Below are 20,492 nucleotides of genomic sequence, written 5' to 3' on the forward strand. Positions count from 1 at the left end.
CTGCCTTAATCTGTGAAGGTATATTAGAGGTAAAGAGTAAATATGTGAGGGTTGCTAGTTATATCTCAATCGTGCTTATGACTAATCCAAGGATGGTAAGTTTAATTTGAACAAAATTGTTACATAACTGTGAACACAAGGAAGGATTTCAATGTATGAACGAACAATGGCGAAGAAGAAAACAAAGAAGGCATGATGTTTAAGATGTTTCTTGTGGTTGGGAACCTTAACCCCAAGTTACAGGTGAAAGACAAACGTGTAAGCGGCAGTTTTGTTGTTATTATTGTTATTATTATTCCACATTTATGAATGCACATTGTATCACTTAATAATGCACAACGCAGAGAACGCCTGAGCCACCCAAAGAAGGCGAAGACACTAGAAAGATTTTAGGTTTTGATTTATTTTATTTTTAATTTAAATCTAGATTTTAATTTGTTTTAATTTTAAAAGATTTTAAAATTAAAAATTGGAAAAATTGGTTAAAAATTCAGTCCTATTATAGAAGGATTCGATAAAAGGTCCAACTTAGGTCGGATTCACTTTAGATTTGTGACCATTTTACAAAAATTTTGTAATGCAAAACGACGTGTTACACCGATACACTCATTTGCTGTATCCATCGCGTGTTGGGGTGATGCGAATACGCCAACAATATTAATAAATTTGTGTTTTTTAAGTGGAACGTATAAATTTTTATAGGTATCGCAACCATCATTCTTAATTCTGAAGTTGAGAAAAAGCACCACCATCAATCATCACAGAAATAGAAAGTAGAAACATATTCTATAAAAAAATTGGCTAGAAAATCAATCGCAGCACAGAAGGATACGATAAAAGGTTCAACTCGAGTCGAATTCGCTTTAGATTCGTAATCGTCTTACGAAAATTTTGTAAGGAAAAGTATAAGGAGCCCAATGAAATATTTATACAATGTGTACAATGGAGGTTTATGGAGTATTAGAGATATAATTATTAGTGTTACATTTTCTCATCAGCTGAAACTTTTGGGATGAGTGGTATCATGACATAATATTAAAGCGCTAGATCCAAAAGGTCAAGAATTCGATCCTTGGTGAACCCAAAAATTAAACTAATTTTTCGAGAAGATGTTTATTATCCCTTGTACTGAGATGGTTATTCTAAATAGTATAGGGGACGTTCATTTCATAACTCAATAGCCACGTATAAATTTTTATAGGTATTATAACCATTATTTTTAACTTTGAAATTGAGAAAAAATACCACTATTAATCATCATCCAAATAGAAAGTAGAAAATTTAAATTTAGGATTCCAATATTTGATATATATACATATATTTCATACATGCATAAAAAGTTTTACTTTCTAATTATGCATACCACCCATACTATAAATTACGAACATACCTAACATAATAAGAAAAAAATATAAGAAATTCTTTTCCTTTCTATAAATGGTTAATTGAAGCCATAATTGCGAAAGATGAGATGTATACGAATATCTGCTGAAACGTTTGTCAAGTGATAATTTTATTGGCCCTGTATGTTTAATAATTATTTAGTTAATTTTTTGATGTATAAATAATAATTTTGTTGTTTAATTAAGAACTTTACTAACAAAATTACATGTATGTTGCAAAATGCTGACATGATTGCTTATAAACAAAAACAAAAAGAAAGCAAAGCTTGTCACGTTGTGTGCACAATCCACTATTTAAATATGAACAATGTTAGGAAACTAAAAGGGTATTAATAAAAAATCAGTTAAATATTTTTGGGTAAATTCAAAATCTCTACGAGTTAATATATATGGATGTTTCTTTTGCTAAGTATCATAATGTTTTTTTTTTCATACTAAATGAATTCTTTTTATATATTTTTCGAATTTTTTTGTATTACAAATGTGAATGTCTCTATTTTTTTAAGAATTTCATATTTTTTTTAAATTTTATAGATATTTATTTATTTTTCCTAAAATATAATTAGATATTTCTTTTGTTAAGTATTTGGATGTTTTTTTTTTCATATTAAATGAATATTTTTTTTTTATATTTCTGTAATTGTTCAAGGACTCCTTTTGACTAAGATATATAGTTTGCAGTCTCTTCAAGGAACCTCTTTTTCATCAGTACAGCAAAACAAAGAATTTACATGAATACCGGTGTCAGATTCCCATACATTGACATACTCATCATGAGAACCCCAAATAACCACTTTGTATGGATCCATGTGCAACAGTGTCACTTGCCCACAATGTCCATACAACTCAGCAACTGACAGTACGAAAACACAAGATGATCAACAATTTTCCAACAAAGATTTGCACCAAAAGTGAAAACTATAGTTCCAGATCTCACTTGGAAATCAGTTATAAGAGACGAGGCTAGACAACACATAACAAATTTGTACTGGTCATGTAGAATATCATAGCCAAAGCCACCAAAACAAAATTTTCGCACTCGTCGGAGCACCCGAATGGAACGGATGGGGATACCGAACGGATACTGGGATTGAAAAGAGTAAGGATTTTATAGGGAAAACCTTGAGACAGGCAGAACAATCCGTTGCAAGATCCCCTAATTAATTTTTGGGGAGTTGGATACGACACAAATGTTGGTTGTTGGCAATAAAGAATAAGAAATTGTGAAGAGCAATGCATGATGTCATCTGTCCGTCCCGATCCCTCCCAACACAGCAACGGCAGCCGCTGAGTTAGGGTTGATCGTTGAAGGTGGATCATGGCGAATTCATCGCTGGAGATTAGGGAGTTCCATGAACGGCACACACTCCTCAGTTGTAGGAGGACCCTCACTGAAAGCCTCAACAAGATTTTTCTAATCACCTCTTTTGGAAGTTCATCTTCGTACTCATGACGGAGAGAGAGAAATTTGTGTGTGTGATTATTGGAGGTGGATAGATTAACGTATGAGAAAAGAGAAATGTATTTATAGATTTTAATTAGGTTTACTTAATCAAATTTAATTTTTTTATTTTAAATTTAAAAAATTTAAAATTAATTATTAATACAAATTAATATAATTTTATATAATTTTTTGTCGATAATCTCTTGGTTCGATATACTTTTTCTTTAAGTATTTATATCTCTCCACAAAATATCAAAAAATTATTGTCAACGATCCTTAAACCTGCTTTACTTCCAAGTTGTACTTATGAGGTCTTTCACGCCCCTTAACTATATATCTTCAAACTCATATTATGAAGAGACAATTTATACGATAAAATTATTTATTTTAAAAATTTAAGTTATTAAATAGAAATATTTATCACGTCATTTTTTGTAAAGATTTTTTTTAGATTTCTCACATTATTCTTTAACTTGACGTACGTACTAGAGACTAATTCATTGTGTGGTAGATTTAAATTATATTTAGGGTAATTGACCAATAAATTATTAGTTACTACAAAATTTAAATTTTTAATATTTATTATAATAAATCGGTGACTAAATAAGTTAATTATTTGACTAATTTAAATTAATTTATAAAAAACTTTTTTTGTTTAAACTGTGTACTATAAATAGGTCAATTTTTTTCTTTGGCTGTGTACTAATTTTTTTATTTTTAGAAAATCTAAATACAAAAATCAAACTCCAAAACCTTGTAATTATAAAAATTAAATTTCAATACTATTTATAAAATTTATTTATTCTAAAACTTAACTATTATAACATGTACCTTTACAAAATAAGTTTGTTTGGAATCTTTATCAAGTGTGAACACTGATTAATGGTAATTGTGACGTGTTACTACCCTTATACATACGCACATGGTCATTATCAAGAGTGGTATGTGGCATGAAAAGAGTGAGCAAAGAAAGCAAAGTGAGCAATGTAGTTAATCACACGTATGTATTATGTGTCTACCACTACTTACTTACCCTTTAATTTCTTGCCCAAAATCCGTGAATGTCATTTGCCTTTTCAGCGCAATGTTTGCGGTTTGGAAAATGAAGAAAATATAAATAAAGTAAACCACTAAAAATGTATCCAAATTATTTTATCGTTTATAAAAATACTTTTATTTTTGTTATTAATAAGAATACTTTTAAATTATTTAAAAATATGATAAAAATATATAATTATGAATTAAAATGTTTTATATTAGTCGAAAAAAATGAGGTGACAAATAGAATTTTTGTGTAAGAAATGAAACTCTAATAAATGAGCCACATTCTATTTCTTTGTTAACGGAGCAAGTTTTTAATTATAACTAAATATTTTTATTATATTTTTAAATTATTTAAAAATATTTTTATTGATAATAAATATGATAATATTTTTAGTAGTTTACCTATAAATAATGTCAATTGCCAAATGCCAAAACTGGTATATGGCCATATCCATAATCCATTAGCCACTATTTCATCCAACTTAGCAATATTTCCTTTTCAAGTTTATAGGTTTAAATATAATTATTTATATATTTTTTTATTAATTTAATTTTTAGGATAATTAATTTTATAATATAATATCAAAACTTTTATAATTTAAAAATTTAGAATTTAATTTTTATTTTAAAAAAGTTAATAAAAAAATTTTAATATAAAATAATTATTTATGTGTCTTTTTTTATTATTTATTTTAATTTTTTGAAATAACTGATTTTATGATAAGTTTAATAACTTATGTTACTATAACTACGATATAATCACCATTGAATAATTAAATACTTGTCTGGTTTCATATTTAGCCTAATCATTTTGATTGATAGTAAAAATTAACTAACAAACTTAAACACAAAATCATGTAATTTCGCATGCCAAATTCGAAACTCTTTTATCAGAAAATTGTTGTTATTTCCTTCTCAATCATCATGCATTTAATTTGATCAAGCTAAGTACCTTGATCAATTACCCAGCACAATCAAAACTTATTACCACCGGATTACTTTTCGTATATATATATTTCTCATAATTGTAAATGAATAAATTATTAGATCATAAAAAGAAGGTGAAAACTTAGAATTAAGAATTATTAGATAAAAATTTAATCAAATCAGTCAAATTATCTAATCATTTTTAATTATCAACTTCACATTACTGCACTTGAGTTTTCACTTAAAAAGAATTATGGTTTGCGCAGCAGTATCAAATACTTGCAATTTTGTTAAGGAATCAACTAGTTAGAGTGATTTCTTATTAATGTTACTTTTTAGGAGGGATTTAGCTATTATAAAAATCATAGTTGTCATAATCAAACAAGATAGATTATTAAATTATTGAATTAGTTAATTTGATTATAATTAAATAATTATATAAAATTTAATTTAATTTTTTTATTTTTAGTTTTATTTTATATTAGATTAACTATTATTTTTAAATTTTAATAACTTATCAATTAGTTTATATTTATTAAAAAAATAAAAATTACAATTATAAAAATAAAAAATATACTGTAATTAATATTTAATTTGTTTAGTTTGTAAATATAATTTAATTTATTCACGTAATATGTTTAATAAAAAAATCATCGATTGCAAACAAATAATAACTTAGTCAATTTGATTGGATTATTTTTTTAGTTAATTTTCATCAATTTTTATTAAATTTGATTAAATTTGATCAAATTAATTATTTAATATTTAAATGATGATTCAATTTGTTTTTTTTATTTGAGTTTCGACCGATCAAACCGAACCGAATTAGATAACTACGATAAAAGTCATGTAGAGAAGTAGGCGAGATCTTATATATTATAATTAATAATTAATTAATCAATAGATGAAAGAATAAACAAATGGTGTGGGGCCATGTATGCGATTGATCCTTAATGCTTCATCAATCATCATCATCAAATTCATCATCAAGCTTCGACGATCCCCCAATGATTTGATGTCATTGGTTTCGCACTTCCAATTTGAAAAGTATATATAAGCTATAAGATAAGATAAATAAAAATAATAATAATAATAATAATATAATAAAGGCTTAATGAATGAAAACCCCCACATAAAAACTCTTCACTCTTCGTCTCTTCCATCACCTAGAGAAATTGAATCATAGATTGGTAGTTCTAGAAAGGAAAAAAAAAAATACAGGTAACGACTGCAGAACTACCAACCTTCCTGTGTGTAGTTCTACGCTTTTCACACACGTGTCAAGATCGTAACACGTGATACGTGTCAATTAAGCAAGCAAAAACTAGTTCACATCACACCCGCAGCATCATAATAATAATAATAATAATAATATATTTAAAAAAGTTTCTTTTGAAGGTCTCCTGAGATGAGATTTTTTTAAAAAAAATTAATTATTCTATTAATTTTTATAATTTTATTAAATTTATAATTAAATTTTTAAATAAATTTTTAATTAAATTTTTATTTTTAATTTTTTAATTAGATCTGTATTAGTGTAAAGAATATTCGATTTAATAGAATATTTTTTTTATAAATTAAAAATATTTATAATTAAAAATTTAATTAAATATTTGATTATATATTTTTAAAAAAAATATTTTATTAATTTAAATATTTTTATATATAAATTTAATTAAAAAATATAAATATAAATTTAATAAAATTATAAAAAATGACAGAGCGATTAAACTAAAAATAAAAAGTGTATAGTGACTAGTGAGATTGAGGAAGAAGGAGTGAGTGATGGCGGCAGGCGTGAATTAATGGGCTCACACATACATTACCAAACTTTAGCACAGTCTTACCCAATTGGGCACTGTCCCATTCTCTAATTTCTCTTACTTTCATGTGCACTTTTTCTTTACATAGTTTTTCTAACGACAAGTTTACTAAGTTGTTCAGCATGTAGGTAAAATTAGCGGAAGATTATGATGTGTTTTAAGAATGAGAAACTAATAACTAAAATTACTGACACGAAATAATAATAATAATAATAATAATAATAATAATAATAATAATAATAATAATAATAATTAACACAACAAACTTTTTATATTGTAAATAAATAATTAAATTTGTCAAATTATCTAATAATTTTTAGTTATTAATTTTACACAAAATTGGTCTAATAATAAAAATTAGTTATGATTAGTATTATTCTAAATCTTATTGTTAAATTTAATTAAGCTTAATTCATAAAAAAATTTAAATATGTAACATTACTCTAATTACATATACTTACATATTAATAAAAAAATATTCATGCATAAATTATTATATTTTTCACATTTTTACGACTTTATCAAAATAAACACGATACTTGAAGTTTTTTTCCTGCTACATTCTTGTTTTGTTGCTTTTGTGTTACTGGTTTTTGTATTTTGATATTAATACTTTAAAATGTTCTATAAATATTCGTTATTTGTTGAGAAAAATAATAATAACTGCGTAACAGACTTAAAAAAATATCATTAAAGATAGTACAATAAAAAAAAGTAGAACCGAATAAAATATTCTAAACTAAACTTATATATAGACCACTTAACTAGTAAATTATGAACTCAACTACTGGTTATCTTTCTTGTTAGTGTTTTAGAATCTGTCTTATACATATACACATAAAAACAAATTAAAAAATTTTAAAAATTCCCAAAAAAAAAAAAATCTAAGCTAATAAGCAAGTTCCACAACCCTGCCATTCACATTCACATTCACACCCTATATATGACATATCCCATTTCACAACCGCCACACACTTTCCTTCATTTCAACCAAACTCTTCTTCGCTCTTTCCTTCCTTCTTTTCATCGTTATTTCTCTCTCTGCGTTAAAAAAGAAAGGTAAAGCCAAAACGGAACCGCATTCTTCAAAGCAAAAGTGCCTGCCATGATGCAACAACATGAACCTTCTTCTTCTTCTTCTTCTTTTTCTTTACACGTGTCACCATCTCCCAGCTTCAGCAGCTACTCCTCCGAAACTCTCGCCGATATCGCCGCCCGCGTCATCAACGAGCTCCGCCAAAACCCTCACCAAAACGACGCCGCTTCCGTCCTCGAAGACGACGACGACGACTCGCTCTTCCCGCCCTGGGAAAATGAAAACGACAACCACCGCCACCAAAACGACGACAAAGCCAACCAAAACGACGACGATGACTTCGAGTTCACGTTCGTTTCAAGAGAACAAAACACTTCGCCAATTTCCGCAGATGACATTTTCTACAACGGTCAGATCAGGCCTCTGTACATGTACCCTCTCTTCGGCGCTCCTTTAAGAAACGACATCAACAACGCCGTCGTTTCTTCTGTTTATTCTCAACAAGAGGCTCCCGTTCCCGTTAATTACGACGATGCTTCCACAACGATTCAGCGTCGTTTGCCTCTAAGGATGCTGATGTTCGAGGAATCGTGTTCGTCTGAAAACGACAGCGTCGTGGACGAAGATAACAGTCTCGAAAGAGTTCCCGAAGGAACGTACTGCGTTTGGAATCCAAATAACGCGAAAGTAGCTGCGAGGGACAGGAATAACAAGAAGAGCAACTCCACTGGCACCTCTTCTTCGAAACGGTGGAAGATTCGAGAACTTCTTCTTAGGAGCCACAGCGATGGAAAGGGCAACAAGAATAGGGGTAGTACCAGTGGTAACGGTAACGGTGACGGTGGTGGTGGTAGTGGTAGTGATCTTGATAAGAAGCGTGATTTTGTGTTTGGAGTTACGAGCAAGAGGACAAGCAAGGTTGCGGCGGCGAAGGCGGGATCTGGTGACGGTTACGGCGGCGCGTCGGTGGAGCGTGATGGAAAGAGCGGTAGGAAGTCGGTGTTTCCGTATAGGCAGGAGTTGATTGGAATTTTCGCAAATGTCAATGGGGTTGGTCGTAATTTGCACCCCTTTTAATATCAATTTTAATGATATTTAATTATTTAGAGTATTATTTTATTTTTTAATTTTATGAATTTGGTTATCAAATTATGTAATATTTTTTGTTTGTTTTTTCCCCTACTTTTTGCTGAGGGTCTCACCATGTTAATACGATTTTTTTTGGTAATTTAATGACATAGTATACTGCTAATAACTAATATTTAATAAGAATATGGGATAGATTTAACGTATAATTCTTTTTAATATTTGTATATATTATATAATTTATAATATTGTAATTTTAATTGTATTTTAGGTAACAAGTATGTTGTGACAAGCATGAAAGAAATGTTTTGTGAATTGTGACTTACTTTAGATTATATAATTTATTCATATATTAAACCTTTTAATTTCCTATGAGTTATGATTTTCTAGGAGAAATTAACGATAATGGATTGGTGGGGTTTGTTTGGAATTGAATCGGCACACACATGACATGATATAGTGGATTTCAGCAAAAGAAAGATGGCCAGTATATGGGTTTACTTTTTCATGTGCCAACTCACAGAAGGATTTCTTATTAGCGAAGCCTATAATGACTATATCATATGATAATGATAGTAATATAATTAACGATATTTAGGTTTCTTATAAAATCAGCATAAATCTATATTTGCGGCATTGGCGACACAATCGGCACAAGTAATTAGAAGGATGATGGATGTGCTTAGCAAATTTTGCATATGAATATGGTGTGCTAAATTGCTAATGCAGCCTAAATTGACAGAGTTTGTTTTTTATTTTATTTTATTTTATTTATTTTGCAGTATCGTGTGGGTCTCACACGGCACAAACTTGGATAACAAGATTATGCTAAAGTGTGTGCCCAGAAAAGTAAAAGACTGTATTATATATGCTAAAGTAATCATATAGTAGAATAGTAAAAGTTGAAGTACACAAAAAAAGGGCAAGAATAATATTAAAAGTTGTAATAGAAATGGTCTTTCTAGATATTAGCAGCTTTGGACCAACGGGATTTGGCAATTGCATGGAGAAGTTAATTCAACTTAAAAAATTAAAAAGAGAAGATAGACATGTCCCAAACACTAAGGAAGAAAATTTTAGATTTTTGTTAAATCTTATTTATGATGAAAGCATTAGTAGGGGAAGTTTTGTTTTTCATGTTGCTTGGTGTATGTGTGGTATAAACACCACTCACATGATCAAGATTTTTCAAGTATTCGAATGAACAAATACGAAACCACTCATATCTTATCTATGAGCATATGTCACAAAAGGTGAGTTCGTTCAAGCACATGCAAAAGAAAGATTGGAGAGGAAAAACCTAGATGCATGAGGAATAGGATAACGTTTACCCTTAAGAACAATGAGAAAATTTCAATCCCATAAACTTTGTTGATTTCTTTAGTTTTAGAGTTTAATTTGGATGTATTAATAGTTTAAATTTTTTTATTAAGTTATTTAATTATATTTGTTTTTCTGAATATACATTTTATGAAATTAATAAAAAAATATTTTTGTTGCCATGATATATATATATATATATATATATATATATATATATATATATATATATATATATATATATATATATATGAGAGAAATATGGAAGACTTCGAAATTTCATATTGCTGGAAAAAATTATCTCAAAAGATACTATTGGGAAAATAAACTTTTAAAAAATTTAAAAATGTCATAAAGATGATTAGATATTAAATATATATTCTCAAAAGAAAATTAAAAATTAATTTTAATGCATTCTTTTATAAATATAATTAAAAAATGAGACATTACTATTTTTTAATATATTTTTAAATAGTTATTCATAATTTTCACAAAGATTTGGATTAAATACACAAATACTTTGTCAAATACAAAATTTAAGGTTTAAAATTTGAAATTTAGAATTTATGATTTAGTGTTTAAGGTTTAACCATACGAACTCAACTAAGGTTAGTTCTATCATTTACTCCATTTTAATGTTATATGGTTAGCTCAAAGTGTCACACAAACATTGTGACTATCACATATTAGGGTCAATTTCCCTAGAAAATGGAATGCAACACGAATGTTATGATTATTTTTTGCTGTATGAAATTTAGGTCACGCAAACGGGATGCCAATTTGCATGAGAAAAGACTAAAGAGATAAGAGTAGTTGCATTTTGAAACCACTTTCTTGAATAACAACAAAACAAAACTTCTTTCTTACTTACTAAAATGAAGTGGTTCTTTACATTTGAAGTAATAATATATCAAACACACAAAATTATTATAAGCTTATTATGACCATGGAAACTCTTGTATGCAAATATTTTTCTCACATATGTGATGGCTCAATCTATGTGACACAATACTTTGCAATTGTATCAATAGTTTTGATATCCCTTTTCTTTTATTTGAGATCCAATGGTGTCTACCTTGTTGACTATGTTTGTTATTCACCTCCTAATCATTTAAGAGTTCCTCACTCCCATTTCGTAGAACACTCTGAATTTTGCAACTTTGACCAAGATATCTTAGACTTTGAAATGAGAGTGTTGGAAAGATCAGGGATTGGAGATGAGTCATGCATGCCACCACCAGTTCATGAAATCCCACCAAATTGTTCTTTGAGGAATGGAGTTGCAGAGATGGAAATGGTTCTTTTCGAAATTGTTAAAGACCTTTTGTCCAAGCACAATGTTCATCCCAAAAGCATTGACATCCTTGTCTCGAATTGCAGCTTGTTCTGTCCCACACCCTCAATTCCATCCATGATCATTAACAGATTTGGACTCAGAAGCAACATAAAGAGTTTCAACCTCAGCGGAATGGGCTGCAGCGCCGGAATATTGTCGATAAGCTTGGTGAAAGATCTTCTCAGAGTTCATAAGAACTCATTGGCTTTGGTTCTAACCACGGAGGCTATAGCTCCGAATGGATACCAAGGGAAATCGAAGTCCAAGATTATGACGAACGTGTTGTTCCGAATGGGGGGAGCAGCAATCTTAATTTCTAACAGAAAACAGGACAAGAAAATCGCTAAGTATGAACTTCAACATCTTGTGAGAACCCATTTAGGATCAGACGAAAAAGCATACAAATCTGTGTACCAGGATCCTGATAAAGATGGTGTCGTTGGTGTTTCCTTGTCACGTGAGCTTCTTCGTGTTGCTGCGTCGGCTTTGAGGACCAACATGAGAGAGCTAGGCCCTCTTGTCCTACCATATTCGGAGCTGCTTCGCTACCTATGGTCAGCAATTCAAACAAAACTCTTGCCATCAGGAGACCAGAAAAAAATCTATCTACCGAATTTCAGGAAGGCGTTCGAGCATTTTTGCATTCATGCAGGGGGCAAATCGGTTATTGACGCCATAGAAGAGAGTTTGAAGCTGCAGAAGGAAGACGGAGAAGCGTCTAGGATGGCGTTGTATAGATTCGGCAACACTTCATCTTCTTCTGTATGGTATGAGCTGTGCTATTTGGAGGCAAAAGGAAAGGTAAAGAAAGGAGATAGGGTTTGGCAAATTGGATTTGGAAGTGGATTCAAGTGTAACAGTGCAGCATGGAAATGCATTGCTGACATTGATCCAAATGAAAGGAATGCATGGTCTGGTATAATCCATTCATATCCAATTGAGATACCTGTGTATGATTGTTGAAGGGAAAAAACATATTGTAGGTTCAAGAAGCATAATCATTTAGCTCTATAGCTTGCAATGTCATTTGAATAGAATAATTTTAACTCAATGTCTTCATCATGTATTTTAAAGCATTTCAATCTACTTGTTGCTGTGTGGCTAGTGGCTACAACCAATTTGTGTTGCAATAAAATTCTAAACAGAACATCATTCATAATGTTCAAGCATCATTCATAGTGCTCATCATGAATGAAGAGTCAAAAACTACAATGATGTCAATGTTCAACATTGCTAACTTCTTGAGCCTACAACCAAAGAAAGAACTAACTGCTTTAGCATACATAGAGGTATTAGATCTGTACATGTATCACTAACCTCCCTCTAAGAGAAGTGTTCTACAATAACATGCAAGCCAATAAAGCAAAATTCACCCTTTTTGTTTTAAACTAAGTTCAAGAAAACACATAAATGCTACAGAAACATACTAAACAAACAAGAAGCCGCAAGGTGCTATCAGCTCATACATTTTTACTAAGAGGCAATCTACAGAAGTCTCCGGTCACACTTCCTCGGCCGAAGCCGTTCCTCTTTCCTTGAATTTTACCTCAAATTGTGTCTCCACCTGCACTGCCTTAAACACAATGGTTACATGAGAAAGCGATTTGAGAATAGTTCATTCTTACCGTTCCTTGCAATTCGGCTTAAATCAGTGGCAAAAAGGCTTAGTGATGAGGATTCTATTGTAGTGGTGGCCGCAGATCCAACTTGTATGCTTGCAGTTCCATGGGCGACATGACAACGTGCCCCTCTTGCGCAAGATCTCCAAACTGCTCCGTGAATCCCATTATTTCCGGGTCCTCATGGAGAAGATTCAAGGAAGTTGCTTTGACCTTCACGACTGCAAGATCTTTGAACATGGAGAACAGGTTCACAGGGTCTTCGGCCAGGTTGGTGCATTGTGATCTTCCCTTCCGGCAGTATGAAGAATCCCAATGTCTCCTGTGCAGAATTATGGAAAATCTAGAACCTTCTGGTGTTTGCTGCAAAAACTTTAGGGGCCTGGGAATCTTTAAGTTTACTATGTGCAAATCGCATGGCAATGGAGCAGCCAGAGGAGAAAATGATCTAGGTGGTGGCTTCGCGGATAGGTCCAGAGCCTTCTTGGAAATGAATGCATGTAGTGGATAGTTCAAGTGAGAACCGGCTCGGTGAGAGAAAAGAGAAGGGCTAAAAGCAAAAGAGCTGGAACCCAAATTTGTGACGGCAGAAACGTTACGTTCCAAAGTTATGTGGAAGACAACATTCATCACACGGTTATCCGTCACTCCTTGGCCGAGACCACGACCATCATCTCTCGGCAGGCGACGGTCAAGCATTATCTCTAGCCATCCATCTTGAAGGCTTGCTGCACCCAGTGATTGCCGAGAATGGACAGAAAACCGTGAGCCACCAGATCCTTGAATGAATGCAAGAGACGGCACAGGGTAGAAATTGCCTTGCAGGGGGATCTTATCATAAGTTTCCCGTCGGCTCATCTGAAATCCATTCAAATCAGAATAAAATATCCTGTTATTATCAACATCTGTTTTGTATCTAACTATCATCTCTCTATCATTGAAAGCATGGCTATTCATCTCCACATGATATTCCTTTTCAACAACAAACCCTTGGACAGTATTCTCTCCATTATATAGGCGAGTGCTATGAGAAATGGGAGAATCCGCCCAACCTGTTTTCGGATACGAGTATACTTCCTGCATCAAAGGGCCTTCTGAGATCAGCAATTGTCCACCTTCTTCGATAATAGACTGAGCATGACCCCTAGGTTTGAACAAGTATGCTCCACCCGAACTAGTATACATACCAATTTCCTCATTTACAGTAGTTGGAGAACCATGTTTCAAGGATATCTTCTGCAACAAACCATTCCTCACATCAAAGGTAAGTTTTTTATGCTGATTCTCAATTTCAGCCACATCACCTTGTATTTCTGAGCAAGAGTACGGAGTAAGACAGGGAATGGAACCAGATTTGGAGAAAATTTTCAATTTTGCAGGCACTGCCTTTGCACAGCCATCAAAACCATGCGAAATGTAATAAGTCTCCAACCCCATTGCAGGAATGGAGACTTCCCAGTGAAGTCGATGCTTCCCGGTAAAGATCTTGCTATTATGATGCTGCAAATCCGGAGAAATTTGGCTTTGAATGCAACTCCAGTTAGAATCAACTACAGTAACATCAGGACTGTCAACAACCACCATTACAACTTCTTCTCTGGTTTGCTCCAAAGGATTGAAAAGTACCACTGTTTGGTAAACACCCTCCCGAATACCAATCACTTTATGCAATGGCTGAGCATCATATTTAGTTCTCACCAATGACGGCTCAAACTGAGCCGGAGTTACATCTAATTTCTCAAAGCGGATACCAAGAAGAGGCTCAATGGCCTTCGACATAAAAAGCTGCAGGTCCTGTAATGAAGTGTGCATCCGCATACCATAGTCCATAACCACATGATCTTTAGCAGTACCAGTTACCCCATCATGATGCTGAAAAAGAGCCAAGTTCCTTCTTGCCGCAGTTAACTTATATGAAAACCCCGTTCCCAGTTTCTCACAATTTGATCTATGACATATTCCGAGTACTAGGGCTACCATCATTTCTGTGGCGCGAAGTGTCTGCTCTAGTACCCTATCCACAGCCTTGAAGAAGGGCCGTGAAACATAATAACCACTCCAGTAATCTTTTTCCCGATCAGCATAGGTAAAAAAATCACCTGACAGAGAAGGAAAACCTTCAACTATACTAGACCCTATTTCACCGCGAACAGTATAATTTATTCTCTCTGACTCCTCCCGCAGGGTTTGAAAGTAATCATCCAAAGTGCCGAATTTTGCCTCTGCATTCAGACTGGGATTTGAATTAATATAATCAAATAAACTTTGGTAATTCCTGAATTGGGCTTCTGCTTCCTCAATATTAATATAGCGAAAATCATCACCAAGAGGAATAAGAAGAGTGTTGGTTCGGTACAAAGTAGATTTTTTCTTATATTGATCCAGGAGCTTAAGTGCTCTCTCCTGAACATTATCCTGAGTGGTTTCCTCGGGATTTATTCTCCACGGGCACTGTTCATAAGGAAAACCGGGCATGCGTGCAAAGTCAAATTGACAACAAACTGCAGGCTCGGGGCCACATGTATGAGGTATATCATATGAATAAAAGGGCATCATGTGGACAAAAATATCAGTTGTTTCCTCTGCATCCCAGCTCTGACGCCATATGTATTCTAAATTCTTATGCCATGCAAGTTCTTTCTTCAGCTCGTAATGGGTCCTCTGGATAAGCATGTTGTCGAAACCCATACGGCGCAAAAGGTATGCCATGGTAGCTGAATAACCAAATGGATCTATTGCCCAAGAATTTTTTGGAATGAACCCAAGGGTTTCATTCAACCACAGATTGCCTTCAGTCACCTGATACATAATTTTACAAAGATTAAGTACCAGCATCGAATAACAAATCTCTAGAGCTAAAGGGTTGTAGTTTGACACAAACATGAAATCACATGATTGACAGATTGAACAATGGAAACATAATTTGTTCTTCTGATAAATGAGTACTAAGTACAACCCAAATAGAAAACATATTCCATTGACACTGAGTTCGATTGTGTTGCAAAGAGTTAAGATTTATATAAGTTGACATGACCAAGATACACAGTATTATTGGGTTAGGAAGAGTTGAAACTTATTTAGCGTTACTAATTGCAACAGCACTATATCTTAGATGCCATTTTGAAAGATAAAACTTATGAAAATACATCACAGATCAAATAATGGGTGGGTAAAACACCAACTAAGATAACATTTTTGCTAAAATACAAAAAGAGACCTTTGTTAAAAGATTGATAGTAAAAATATTTAAAAGCAACAATAAAAACTTATTTGGTTGAGGAGGAAAAAATACATCTCAAACATATATTTCATCAAACTTCATATCACATTATGATGCCCAAATAAATTATTAATAAGCACAAAAGAGAAACATAATGACTTTAAATTTGATCATCAGTAGTATATTTAGGCATATAATAGATCACTTGTTGCATTCCTAAATAAAGAACCATTTACTCAGTGACTTAACTGAATAAGCTAAAAAGTGGGGAAGCAATAATATCCATCACATGACAGCTAAACATTATGCATACTCACAGAAGTTAGTAGGAAAGCATATTGGACTGTTCCTATTATTGAAATAATGAATAATGATCAACGAAAAAAAAATACATCAATACAACACCACCACATATATGCAAGCATAAAGAAGACAAATCTTTCAGCATACCTGTTCAATTATAGCATAATAATGGGAATTCGCCTGCATAGAGGAGAATAAACATAAAAGTTAGATTCTGAAAATTTGCATTAGGACTTTAACAATGGAGAAGTTTTTAAAGAGACTATTATTTAAACTTAAATATTCCATCGAGAATTACGCTCCCTTTTTTATTTTAAAAAAAAAAAGAAATCAGGAATGTTTCTAGAGCATGCACTTTATTGATAGGAATGAAGCTATATTCAGAGTTAAATCAAAATAAATTACCTCATCATTCATCACCCAGCCACCTCCAACAATTTCTAGTTGCCCGTTATTTACTAAATTGGTGAATGCTTCCTTCATCTCATTCGAGGCATCCCTCCACCATCTCTCTAAGTATGACATCTCTTCCCATATGAACTTCCGGCGAGAATCCTGCATATCCAAATTACCTAGTCAATCTCAAAATTCAGGTTCCTTTCAAACTGAAGACTAAAGATGGTTAACAATGGTAAGGACCAAAGCCCTGCGCCAGCATGACAGCAAGCACGAACTGGAGGAGTCAACTGAAAACAGGACCATATACGGAATAGAGGGGCTTACAATCAACAAAATTTTGCCCTTATCAATCCCCCTCACAGAACACCAACATACATCGATGTTTCATTTCCCATCATGAAGCATCAAAACCAGGGTTTTGGAGTTCCAAGTAGAATTCTAGATACACACTTATTCAGCCACTCCAAATTATTCAAGAAAATATAGTAATGCATAGACATAGTTCATATCACTTCATATTAACCAAAAGTCAAACTTATTCAACCAACAACACTATAACCGCTTTTTTGGTAAGTACATGCTATATAGCTAGCTAAGCTGTTGAAAATCGGAAATTGCTGGTTAGACTAATGCTTGTTAACATAACATTGCCACTTTCACACATTCACCTAATCACTTATTGTTACCTCAAGAATCACACAGAGAGCAACAATATGATCATATTCATATGAGAATGCAAAAAAGTTTATACTGTTGGTGTATCAAAATTCACCATCTTCTAAACCTATATTTTAATACAAGCAACAAACAACTATACATAAGCTAAACTTGATCCTACTAAGTAGTGTCTGTTACATGCATCAAACGATACTATAATGTTATAGAGCCAAGCAACAATGGAAATACAAGAACACAAAAATAAAATAAAACAAAAGGATCAGAGTTTTTTTTTTCTTTGCCACCTTTCTAAGTGCTTCAACAATGGTATCAAGTATATGCCGCGATTGGCGATCATAATACTCCTCCACAGTGAGCTTCCAACCAGGATCATTATGCGAATGAGGAACAACAAAAACCTTCAGTTTCTCATTATCCCACTCATTCCCTTTATAAGTAACACTCCAACCTTGCTTCCAAGCGCCACCATCAACATCCAAGAACTCAATCTTGTCATAGAGAGCTTTGGTAGTGATATCAACACTTGCAGCCATGGCAGTGTAGTTAACATTGCTGTTTCCTTTGAGAAGAACCGGTTTTCTGCTTAAGGGTTTTCTGTATCGAGAAGAACGACCCCTGAAGTGTGATGTGATGGGTTTGGGAACCCCAAATCGGAGGAGGATTATGAGGAATAGGGCGAAGGAGAAAACAAGACCAATGGTGAAGAAATTGGAAAAGATGAAATCTTTGAGCTGTGCTCTTCTTCTTTGCTTTCTGGGTACCTTTGATTTTGGATTTGATGATGGAAGAATCGATTGGCCCCAGCTTCCACTGCGTCTGCTGCTGAAGGCCATGTTTGGAAGATGGCAAAAAACAAAACAAAAGAGTGATTTTTTTTTTTTTCGTTTTTACATGAAATGGGGATCTATGGTTGGATTCTGATGAAAACAGAAGAGAAGGAACGACAGAAAAACAAGGTTTTGGATTTGGGTGAGTTCTACGATGTGTGTGTTCTACGTCTTCGATGATGATGATGATGATGATGATGATTGATAGTGGTGGTGGGATCGAACGTGTGTTGGGGTTTAGGATCAATGGGAAGACCAGACTACAACTGTGTTACCCAAAAAACCATAAAAGATCAGAATTAAAATTTTTTTTTTCAATTAGTTTTTTTAAATTTTTTTTAAAAATAAAAGTAATTTATGTTTTATGAAAAAAATGATTTATAAATTATGATTGGGTACAATAATATAAAAATATTTTTTGGACTAGTTATATAAATAAATCAAATTGGTTTCGAATTTACGCAATTGTAACTTTCTAAAACAGGTTACATTTTTGTCCTATTTTAATTCTATGTAAACTACTACACCTGCCCGTAATCTGCTCCAAGGTAGCACGAATTATGTTACATTTTATGCCATGCAGAAATGGCTACCAAATGTTGCAGTTTTTGAAGGAAATTCAACAATGTATAAACCATTATAGGGTCCATTGGTTTATGTAGCGGCTATCATAATTTGTTGGAGGGTGCAGCGGTTTACGTGTATGTTGGCTAAAACTGCGATAGCCAGCAAGGGATTCTTGATTTGCTAGAGAGGAAACATTTGGTTTGAGAGAGAAAATTGTAGCTTGAGAGAGGGAGGAGGAGGCTGGGAGAGAATTTGAAAAATTTGGAGAGATCATACCATGGTGGACGAAAATCGTTTGTACCGGCTCAATGAGTTGCTCACATCGCCGAAAGCATCAATGAAGAGGTTAGTTTGTTTTCTTTTAACTATAAGAGTTGTAGCTGTTTAAATATGTAGGTGGAATTAAATATTTTTTGTTACGTAATATTTTTGGAGATTTTGTGCATTTAAAAGATGGGATAGATAACACACATTCGTGTATGTGAAGTTTGATTAGAATTTTTTTTATTGGTAATTTATTGATTAGGCTTTAATATATTAGAAATTTTATGTTTTTTTATTATCACTTCTAAAAGATTAGTCGGATAATAACTATGTAGTTTTTGCACCGGATTAGAATACCTTTTACGCAATTATTAAATATGTAAGCGGAATTAAATTTTTTTGTTACGTAATATTTTTTGATGTTTTTCCGTATTTAAAAGATTGGATAGATAACACACATTTGTATATGTAAATTTTGATTAGAATTTTTTTAAGAGTAATTTATTGATTAGGCTTTAATATATTAGAATTTTTATGTTTTTTATTCTCACTTCTAAAAGATTAGTTAGATAACAACTATGTAGTTTTTGTACCGGATTAGGTCATTTTTAGTAATAATTTATGGTTTGGGATTGTATGTATTAGAATTTAATTAGGGTGTAGTTATTTTTATCATATGATGCATCTAAGTAGGTATATTTACAACATTCGGAGACAATAGAATATGCCTTTGCATGATAAGATCATACCTTATTTGGAAAGCGCTGGCTTGTATCACTTGGTTAGGTTAAACAGTCATTGGTTCTTGTTGGATGAGCCTATGGTGAGCGACTGAGTGCATTCATTGAGAAGTGGCGTCCTGAGATGCACACCTTTCACATGTCGTTCAGAGAGTGCACAATCACGCTGCAGGATGTGGCACATCAGCTGGGGTTGCCTGTGGATAGAAAGGCTGTGAGTGGGTGGCTCACTGACTTCGAATACTTTATGGATGATGGCAGACCAGCTTGAGAGTGATTTCAAGAGTTATTCAATGAGTTGCCGCCACCGACTAAGGTCAAGCAGATGACAGCCTACTTTACATGGTTCCATAAGAGGTTTAGGGTGCTACCAGCCGATGCGAGTGATGTTACTGTTCGCATATATGCACGTGCGTACATTAGGATGCTGCTATCCACGCAATTGTTTGGTGACAA

At 32.8% G+C, this 20,492-nt stretch overlaps 3 protein-coding genes across 3 annotated transcripts; 2 read left to right on the forward strand and 1 right to left on the reverse strand.

Annotated features, from left to right (window-relative positions):
- Positions 1–7,593: 7,593 nt before the first annotated feature.
- Positions 7,594–8,788, forward strand: LOC130954212 (uncharacterized). The gene has a single exon (XM_057880941.1). The coding sequence runs from the start codon at positions 7,747–7,749 to the stop codon at positions 8,752–8,754; it is 1,008 nt and encodes a 335-aa protein (XP_057736924.1). The 5' UTR covers positions 7,594–7,746; the 3' UTR covers positions 8,755–8,788.
- A 2,241-nt stretch (positions 8,789–11,029) lies between these two features.
- On the forward strand, positions 11,030–12,584 carry LOC130957611 (3-ketoacyl-CoA synthase 7). The gene has a single exon (XM_057884460.1). The coding sequence runs from the start codon at positions 11,030–11,032 to the stop codon at positions 12,380–12,382; it is 1,353 nt and encodes a 450-aa protein (XP_057740443.1). The 3' UTR covers positions 12,383–12,584.
- Positions 12,555–18,712, reverse strand: LOC130955057 (alpha-mannosidase 2). Its single transcript, XM_057881834.1, has 4 exons — positions 17,923–18,712; positions 16,967–17,116; positions 16,709–16,741; positions 12,555–15,837 (listed from the first exon to the last, which is right to left on the reverse strand). The coding sequence occupies exons 1-4, from the start codon at positions 18,469–18,471 to the stop codon at positions 13,099–13,101; spliced, it is 3,471 nt and encodes a 1,156-aa protein (XP_057737817.1). The 5' UTR covers positions 18,472–18,712; the 3' UTR covers positions 12,555–13,098.
- Between the last annotated feature and the right edge of the window lie 1,780 nt (positions 18,713–20,492).

Source organism: Arachis stenosperma, chromosome 10 (assembly GCF_014773155.1).
Source record: "Arachis stenosperma cultivar V10309 chromosome 10, arast.V10309.gnm1.PFL2, whole genome shotgun sequence".
NCBI lineage: Eukaryota > Viridiplantae > Streptophyta > Magnoliopsida > Fabales > Fabaceae > Arachis > Arachis stenosperma.

Bases quoted from the DNA above. Each gene is read 5' to 3' on its own strand.
- LOC130957611 (XM_057884460.1), top strand. From the start codon at position 11,030: ATGGAAACTCTTGTATGCAAATATTTTTCTCACATATGTGATGGCTCA.
- LOC130955057 (XM_057881834.1), bottom strand. From the start codon at position 18,471: ATGGCCTTCAGCAGCAGACGCAGTGGAAGCTGGGGCCAATCGATTCTT. The intron at 17,117-17,922 runs GTGGCAAAGAAA...TTGGATATGCAG, and splicing joins TTGTTGAAGCACTTAGAAAG to GATTCTCGCCGGAAGTTCAT. The intron at 16,742-16,966 runs GTAATTTATTTT...TCCTCTATGCAG, and splicing joins GCTGGGTGATGAATGATGAG to GCGAATTCCCATTATTATGC.
- LOC130954212 (XM_057880941.1), top strand. From the start codon at position 7,747: ATGATGCAACAACATGAACCTTCTTCTTCTTCTTCTTCTTTTTCTTTA.